Genomic DNA, 10,128 nt, shown 5'->3' with positions numbered 1-10,128 from the left:
AAAAAAATACTCGAAGGGTCTCTACGATTATATTCGTTATCAATATTTAAAAAAGGGGCTTTAAAACACGATTGTAAATTATTATTATGGTTAACAAAAAAAAAAAATTTAATTTATTATGTTTTTAACAACAAAATGTCAACTTTTTTTTTTTTTTTTAGGTGATTGGTACCACCTGAACTAAATATATAAATAAGAAAAAAAAAAGGAATTTGAATAAAAATTCGCCTTTTCACGCCTTTAATTTTACCTATACATATACTTTTTTAGATTCTCTTTAAAATAATAATAATAATAATAATTTCGATGTATAAATAAATATGGCGTACCACAATACGTCACCCGTGATGATAATAATAATAATATTTATATATAATTTTCGAAAGCGCGCATGTAAAAAAAAAAAATTTAAATTTTTTTTTTTGTGAAAACTTTTTATACGTTTAATTTATTTACAAGCAGAAGATTTATTTTATAATTTCTATCCTCGAAAAAAAAATAAATAAATAAATAATTTCTTAGCCATAGTCCACAAAGAAATTTTTTTTTTTCAATAATAATAATAATAATAATAATAATAATGGCCGTTGTAAGAAATTAATTATGTAACTGACAATCCGCGACATGAATAAATAAGTTTGTTAACTAAACTCGTCGGCCATATTTTTTAACGCCTTTTTAATAAAAAAAAAAAAAAAAAAGTTTTAATGAAATATGGCGGCGCTGTTGGTTGTTTTACTTCATTCCTTCCCTCTCTCCCTCCCTTTCTCTTTACCCGTTTAAAATAATATTTCGTGTCTCGTGACACGATGTTTTAAAAAAGTTTAATACCATTATATACTACCACGATTTCATACGAAAAAAAAAGAAAAATTTTTTTGTAAAGTCTTTTTTTTTTTTTTAGTAAATGATTATTTAAAAGGTAGTAATAATAATAATAATGATAATAATAATAATGATGAGGTTAACGAAAAGAAGAAGAAGAAAAATAATGGGGAGTCGAGAAGGTATGAAAATCAGTTTACCAAATTCATCAAAAAAACATTTTTTTTTCTCTCTTTCTTTCTTTCTTTCATTTTCTCCGCCACCTTTTTTTTTCATTCCATTTCGTTCCATTATGTAATTTAAATGATACGTGACGTTTTTTGACCGCCCCCCATATTAAACTTATACCTAAAATTTTATATTAAAAAAAAAAAAAAAAAAAAAAACAGGGACACGAGTATAAATCGGAATTTTTTTTTTTGTTTTTCGTTACGTTCAGGTTGTTCACGCTTACTTCCTATCAATTTCACCCCCTTTTTTTTAATTTCAATTTCATCCCTTACCGCCCCCTTTTTTTCTTTTTTACCCCTTTTTATATCAAATATTTCAACAACTCCTACGTTTTTTTTCGTTTTCGTTTTCTTTTTCTTCTTTCCGACAAATTATTTTTTTAAATTGATTTAAATTATTTTTTTTTTTAATGAATATTTATTTATTACATCATCGTGCTATTCTAACTATAATAAAACTCTATACAATTTATAGCGCTATAATTATAAAAAACTATAAAAAAAATTTTTTCCGTTACCAAAAAAAAAATTAATTTAAATAAATAAAAATTCGATCAAAAAAATTTACAAAAAAAAAATCGTTAAAAATTTAATTTTTTTCTGTATTTTTCGGCGTTTGTTTGCTTGTTTGTTTGTTTGTTATCAATATTTGTTTTTTCGGGTATAACTTCAACGAGTTACAAAAACAAACGAATAAGAAAATAAAACCACGAAACGACTTTTACTAAAATAGTGAGAGAGAGAAAAAAAAAATTCAATTAAATATTTTATCGTGATTTCAATAACTCACCGACGGACAACAACCAGCCAACAAACAAACAAACGGTAAAAAAAAAATTTAATTTATAAAAAAAATGTGAAATAATAATAATAATAATTACTAATATTATTTGAAAAATTCATTTAAGAAAAAAATAAAAAATTTGATTTATAACAAACGAATTATATTAAATTTATATTTAAAAAAAAAAAAAAATCGATTTTTATGAGAATCATGATTTAAAATGATAATATTTACGATTTTAAAAAAATGGCAACCGTAACAATCCTGTAAATTATAATAATAATAAAATAAAAAAAAAACATTTATATATATATATTCTTGTTTGTCCAGTTAATTTTTGGACAAACAAAAATTAATGGTTACATCGTTTAATAAAATTAATTTTTTTTCTCCTTTTTCCAAAAGTCATAAAACAATCGGAAAACCATCGATAAAAATAAATAAATAAGTTCAGGTTTTTTTTCTTTAAAAAAATTATTATCATTATTATTATTATTACCATTATTTAATATTTAAAAAAAATTTCGTGAAAATAAAAAAAAAATTCTTTTGCAACATTAAGAACTATTTTTTAAGCAGACGATTTATCGCCTTATAACCAATTATCCTAACAATTTTTCCATTCTTCCTTCCTTCCTTCCTTTCCCCCTCCCTTCCAACCCTCTATATTTTACAAGAAAAAAACAACAAACAAACATTTTCGAAAAGTAGAAGAATTTTTTGTTTGTTTGTTTTTTCGTAGAATTTTCGTAGCGTGCTAACGAACAATTCATTTTTTCAAAAAAAAAAATGTTTAAAAAAACATGCAAATAAAATTATCTAATTATCAATTGTCGAGATAATTATCCATAATTAAAAAAAAAAAAAAAAAAATTTTCAAACCTATAGGTAGAGGAAAGAAAGGAGGGAAGGGAGCGGAAGGAAGAGGAGAGGAAGGGAAATCTTAAATATTTTCCATCGTATTAAAAAAAAAAAGAAAAAAAAAAAAAACTTTTCGAACGAACGATGGTTAAAAAAAAAATTATTTAATTATTAATCTATTATTAATAATAAATTATTTAAAAAAAAAAAAAAGATAAAAGGTAGATAAATTTATCTGTCAGTTAATAATACTTATCAGATAAGAGAGAGAGAGAGAGAAAAACGTTAAATGATAATGTTTGAATGACAAGAGAACAATAAAAAGAACGATTAAAAAAGAAAAAGTTTTTAATGGTTTTCAATTTAAAAAGTTTTTTAAGGAAAGGTAAAGGGAGAGAGGAGGGGTGATAGTGGAAGGAGGGAAGGAAAGGAAAAAGAAGGAAGGACAAACAGGTGAGAAAATAATAATAATTACAATTTAAAAGTAAAAAAAAAAAACGTTAAAACAAACGCGTAAAAATACAAACTCTCATCCACGTTCTTATACTGAGGAAAATGTAACAAACAAACGATCAATAGTGACTTTAAAAAAAAAAAAGAACAGTTATGCATTATATATAAACAAACAAATCAATGATGACCCAACAAACAACAACATTCAAATTCATTTTACTTAATCAGGTATGAAATTAAATATAAAAAAAAAAAATTTTGACAAGGATTAAAATTAAAACGATCGGAATAAGATTTAGAAATAATTATTATTATTATTTTGAATTTTGAAAGATTTATATAATTCAAACAAACAACAAACAAACAAACAAACAAACGCAAACATAACGTGAAAACTTAAAAAAAAAAATGACGTCGTCGTCTTGTTAAAAAGGCGATGAAAGAATTAAAAAAAAAAAAAAAAAAAGACAACAAGGCGAAAATAATATTTGACGTCTGCCAAAGGAAAGAAGTAAGAAAAAGAGAGAGAGAGAGAGAAAAACTTTAACAATCGAATTTTGATTTAATGAAACCTGAGATGTTAGAAAGAAAGAGAGAGAAAAATAAAATTTAAATACGGGTAGGTAAGAAAAAAAAAATTTTCATCACCTTCAATTCATTCTTTTCTCTCTTTTTTTTTAATCAAAATGATGAAATCATTTTTTTTTTTACTTCTACCCCACTTACTCTCTTCTATAGTTTTGAATGAAAAATGCAATCAAATACTGGAAACAAAAATAATAATAATAATAATAGTAAAAAACGTCAAAGAAGAAGAAGAAGAAAAAAAAAATTAACTTAAATAAAAATGTTTAAAAAATATGAAAATAATTTTATTAATAAAAAAAAAAATGGTGGAATGAATAAAGGTGATGGAAACAAAAAAAAAGAGACAAGATGATGATGGCATGACTAAACATGATGCGATTATGGAGAAAACTGGAGGTCGAAAAGGAGTGAAAACAACTAACTAACTACTACCCATAGAATTCATGCTGAGTGATGAGGTGGTTTATGGCAATTGTAACGGCCTACTTCAAACTTCCGTTTTTTTTCTTCCTTTCGATATTTCTTCCCCCCTTTCCCCTCACCCCCTCACCCCTCCCCAAAAGAAAAAAAATTCTTTTTCTTCAAATTTTGACTTATTTAATAATTCCAAAACGACAACTTAACCTTTCCCCCCAAAAAAAAAAAAAAAAAAACGAAAAATTTTTGTTTCAAATATCATTCAACGGATTATTGTCATCGTCGTGACGTCATTCTCGTTTTTAAAAAATTTTTTTTTTATTTAAAATGGCAGACGCGATATAAAAACCAAAAAGAATGGCAACAGAAAAATGTGGAAAAAAAAATAATAATAATAAAAATAAAGGAAACGATATCTCTCTTTCTCTCTCTCTCTCTCTCTCTATACTGGAATTTATTTTTATAAATACTGCATAAAATGTTACTGGATAATGCAAATAATTAAAAAAAAAAACCTGAAAACCTGGAAAATTTTTTTGTAAATGGCGTAAAATTATTTATAATATAATTGAAATTTTTTTATTTATACATCAACATATACATTATTTATAATACAAGTTAAAACTAGTTTATAAATAATAATAATAATAATATACGATGATCTTTAATATATATTGACAAAATGCGAATAATAATAATAATAATAATAAAATAAATTCTAAAAAAAACCGGGGAAAACGATCGCGAGCCGCCGGTTGTTACGTCCGTGTTGGTTTTCTATTGTAAAAAATAAAAAAAATAAAAGAAAATAGATAAGAATAAAATAAAAAAATATAAGTCGTGGCACTAGATATTTAGAAAAAAAAAATTTTTTTTTTTTTTTTTTTATCATTAATAGGAATAATAATAATAATAAAAATAATAATTTAAAATGTAATTTAATATTTTTATTATTTTTATTTTTTTAAAAAAATATTCAACGATGCTTACCACGTCGTTTCCTCGAAACGAGTTTTTTTCTTTTTTTTTTTTTTTGTTTTCTCCAGACGTACCTGGAAACTCATTAAAAACCGCAAAATGGAAATTTTTTTTTATTCTTTTTTTTTTTTTGTTTCGTTTTTCGTTCCGATGCAAAACCTCCCATTAAGTTAACGTAAGATCACGAATATTTTTCACACTCCTTATTTAATAAAAAAAAAAAAAAACAAAACTCATTATTATTATTATTATTTAATAACTTAATAAGAAGTAAATAATAATAATAAAATGGAGGGAAGAAAGAGAGGGAGAGGGGGGAAAGGGGGGAATCTGGATAATTGTTTTTAAAATGGAGAAGAGAAGAGAATAATATCCCTAATTAATATGAAACTTGATTTTTTTTTAAACTTACCTGAATTATTTTTCCGCTGAACAAACTAATTTCTATCTCTCTCTCTCTCTCTCTCTCCCCCATCCCTCCCCCTACCCCCGGTAACCGGAATCGTGACTTTTAACCCCCTGGAAAAAAATATCTAAAAGAAAAAAATCCACCTGATTTTTATAATAATTAAATACCAAGTTTTTTTTTTTTTTTAAATTATTTCGCCTTCCGCAACACATTTGTTCGTCATTATTATTATTATTACCACCTTTAATAACTTTTATTTTATTATTATTATTATTTTTATTACCGTAATAAAAATTATTATTTATATGTTGTTTTATAAAATACCCGTTAGAGTGAAAAAAAATTTTTTTTCTTTTTTTCATTCAAAGTAATTCGTGATTGATTAATTAAAACTCGAGCCTAAAAAAAATTAAAAAATTACAATTTTATTACCGTAATAAATAATAATAATAATAATACTATTTTTCTGTTGCCACGCGTATTTATTTTTGTAAAATTCGCCGCATGTGAAAATAAATTAATAAATACAGGGAGAAAAACGGAAAAAAAAAATATATTCGTGCGTTTATTTTAATGTATTCATTAAAAAATTACTCGTCGTTGTATAATTAGTAATCGTCACGTGACGTTACGTAAAAAAAAAAAATTACCTACGGGTAATAATTAAACAATAAAGAAAACGCGTACGGGTAAGAAAAGAGAGAGAGAGAGAGAAAGAGAGTGATGGAATTTTAAAAGAATGAAAAAAATGCGTTTGCGCGCGCGTGTGTGTGTGTGTATCATAGAAAAGAGAGAAGAGTAATGGTAAAAGAGACAGAGAGAGAGTGAGAGAAAGAGAGAGAGAGAGGGAGAGAATGAGTAATAATACGACAGGTAATAAAATTGAGTTTTTACCTCTGCAATTAATAAATTTTTTGTTTCGTTAAAGGTGAGAGAGTAATTAACAATTACGTCACAACCCAAGACATAAATTTAATCGAATAATATTTATTACCATCGAAAATGTTTTTTTTTTTTCTCTCTCTCTTTCTTTCTTTCTGACTCTTCGACTCCACCTTTATCACTATTTTCAATACCTTAAATCCTTCTCTTTGTTAATCAATGAATTCTTTAACACTTTTATCTCTCTCTCTCCCCTTTCTCTTTCTCTCTCACTCTTATCACAATTCAATTCGGATAATTATTAAGTAATTAAAATCCTACTAAACCTTTCAATTATTATTAATTTTTCCTTCTATTTTTTTTTTTAATTTTGTTTTTACTCGTTCTAGAACTTTTTACGTTTTCCGATATCTCTCTCCCTCTCTTCCTCCCACCCACTTTTTTTAATCTCATCTTCTTCCTTTTTTTTATACTCTCCCAGTTGTCCAACCCTTCACTTTATAAAACCCCTACATGAATAGAAAATTACATATATAAACTTTCGGCAATTTATAAAATTACTGGCCTGGAGAAAATTAATGGGTTTTTAAAACTCGATTCTTTCGAGAATATATCTTTTTAATAATGATAATAATAATAATCGTTATTATTATTATTATTATTATTATTATTATTATTATTATTATTATTTGTATTTGATTGATAAAATTTTATTATTTTCATTGATTCTGAAAAAAAAGTTTTCTTTTTTTTTTGTAACGTAATTAAAAATATTTATCAACAACAATAGTCATTCAATTAAAAAAGTTTTCTGGAAAAATTTTTTTTTTTTTTATTATCAAAACGTGGGATTCTCCAGTTTTCTTTCTCTCTCTCTCCCTCCCTCTCTTTCTAAAGGTACGACGATTTACAAAAAATTGTCAACAATTTTTTTTTAGTTTATCATTCATTTCCATAAAATTAAATAAGGAAAAAAAAAAATTTTTTTTTGAAAAAGGTCACTCACGTTAAACAATAACGATGATAAGAAAAAAGTAATAATAATAATAATAATAATAATAATAATAATAATAATAATAATAATAATAATAATAATAATAATAATAATAATAATAATAATAATAATAATAATAATAATAATAATAATAATAATAATAATAGTAGGAATAAAGGGAAGAAAATAAGATGACGATGATGATGATGATGATGTGATAAATTTAAAATTCCATAAGTGAAAAGATAAAAACGTTTTTTAGTAATCCGACATGGTGCAAATCCATATAACAATGAATTCTGACGTATCTCTCTCTCTCTCTCTCTCTTATAGAGTTCAAAAATGTGCTATATTCTATAATATTATTATCATTACTACTATCTTTTTCCCCTTATATGTCTCTCTCTCCTCTATCGTACGCACTCACATTTTTTTTTTTTTTCCTTGTATTTTTATTCTCATTTTTCACTTTTCAACCACACCGCTACTAACCTACTACTCCCCTCCCACAACTCTAATTTTCATCATATTTTACTTTTTGGATAAGTGAAAATCACAAACGATATATCGTATATGGAAAAAGGGAAGAAGACGAGAAGAGGAAGAAGAAGAAACCGGAAGTTATATATCATGTCAAACGTGAATCCTTCGATGACTTTCGATTCTAGTATACTTTTTTTTTTTTTTTTTTTTTTAGGGTGCATACATACAAAGAATATAAATGTCTTTAAATTTCTTTTTAAAAAAGAAAAAAAACTTTTCCAAAAAATCGTTCCAGACGTAAATCAAATGGGTTTTTATCACCTTTTTCTTTTTTTTTCTGGAAACGATAAAGGAAAAGTTTTCTTTAACCTCGATTCGAATATTATCAATAATAATAATAATAATAATAATAATAATAATAATAATAATAATAATAATAATAATAATAAAATAGCAGAAAGGTTTTTTTTTTAATCCTGAAAAAATTTTACGCACACGTGCAAAATTTTTGTTTTATAAACAAAAAAAATTATTATTATTATTTTTTTTTCGTCTGCTTTTTATTATTTATAACAACAACAACAACAACAATAACGAATTTTATTTTTTTTTTAATAGTTATAATCAATCAATTTTATTCATTTTACGCTAAGTTAAACGCTATAATTATATTTTCATGGTTTTTTAAGTAAAAAAAAAAAAAAAAAATTTTTGTTGTTGTTGTTGTTAATCTCCATCATCGATCCATTTTATTTTGGAACATGTTACAAAATTTAAAAAAAAAAAAAACTATTGAATTTATTTTATATATATAAAAAAAATTTTTTTTAACTTCTCCATAGCCTCCAGTCTTTAATAAAATTTTTTTTTTTCCATTATCTAATATAGTTAATTTTTTTTCCTTATTTTCGCCTTTCGGTTTGCGCATCCAGTGCGTGTGCGTGTTTGCGCGTGCGCGTGCATTTTTAATGGCGTCGTTACTTATGGCAAAAAACAACAAAATTTCTAAAACGGTAAAAGAAAAAAAGAAATTTGGTTCGATCCTGTCCCTGAATAAAAAAAAAAAAACCTTATTTATACTAATATTCCTGTTGCTTTTCCTACAGGAATAAAAAAGAAAATTTAAAAAATTCCCCCCCCCCGCCAATTCAATTATCGAATATCAAATCTTTTATAAATAATAAATGGTATCGATAAAACTCATAATAATAATAATAATAATAGTTTTCAATTACGATTCGCAAACACACACACTCGCTCTCTACAAAACCGCGTCCGAAACCGGAAATTTATTATTATTATTATTATATCGTTTTAAATACCGGAAACGAATCGAAATTTTTTTTCTTTTTTTCTTCCGAAATCCAATTCGATATATATCGAATATACATTCTCGTTTTTTTTTTTTTTATTTGTTCCAAAAAAAAAAAACAAACATGTCGACCTTGACCGGAAATGCCGTTTTTATTATTAGTATTATTACGATGGGAAAATCAATTAACGGATTCATCAAATCCTCTGAATCAGATCAAATATTTTATTATTTGATATTCCCGACGGTAATTAAAATCATCAAAGATTAAAAAAAAATAAACAAAAATCATTATTATTAATATTAATTAACGTGAATCAGATCGTCCGAACCGGAAATAAATAAAACAATTGTTTTATTATTTTATCATTATTATTAAACCTTAATGATTTGCTAATAAATAAATAATTAATACGTGCGATAATAATAATTTTACGACGACGCTTTCGTTTTTAATAATAATAATAATAATAATAATAATAATAACAAATAATTTTATGAGAGTTTAAATAGATAATTATATATGATTAAGTCATTTGTAAATTGATACGGTTAACTATTTGTTTATATATATATTTATATTATGATAGTATAAACGATGATGATGATGATTATTATTATTATTATTATCACTACCGTCGGATTTTTTATTACGAGTAGACGAATTTTTTATATAAAATTTTCCGAATCGTTTTTGTTTTTTTTTTTTTTTTTTTTTTTACATTCGGAAACAAAAAATTTTTGAATCGACTTTTCTTTTCTTTTGTATATGAACTTTTTCTTCTCCTCCTCCTGCTGTTGATGCTGTCGGTTATTTTTTATCACAACAGCAGCAGCAGAAGAAACATAAGTTTATCTTTAGTATAACAGTTTGAAATATTTTTTTATTTTCGTAATAAAAAAAGTAAAAAA

General features: G+C 24.4%; 1 protein-coding gene across 1 annotated transcript; it reads right to left on the bottom strand.

Moving 5' to 3' along the window:
- Positions 1-641: 641 nt before the first annotated feature.
- On the bottom strand, positions 642-5,222 carry Phum_PHUM481360 (uncharacterized protein; the record flags this gene model as incomplete). Its single annotated transcript, XM_002430408.1, has 7 exons — positions 642-674; positions 1,136-1,173; positions 1,504-1,532; positions 2,074-2,103; positions 3,880-3,917; positions 4,888-4,935; positions 5,211-5,222. 7 exons carry the CDS (start codon positions 5,220-5,222, stop codon positions 642-644), a joined length of 228 nt encoding a protein of 75 aa, XP_002430453.1.
- Between the last annotated feature and the right edge of the window lie 4,906 nt (positions 5,223-10,128).

Source organism: Pediculus humanus, genomic scaffold (genome assembly GCF_000006295.1).
Source record: "Pediculus humanus corporis 1103172108255 genomic scaffold, whole genome shotgun sequence".
Classification (NCBI taxonomy): Eukaryota; Metazoa; Arthropoda; class Insecta; order Psocodea; family Pediculidae; genus Pediculus; species Pediculus humanus.
Note: the sequence above shows the minus strand (reverse complement) of the source record. Positions and strands in the feature narration are given on the sequence as shown.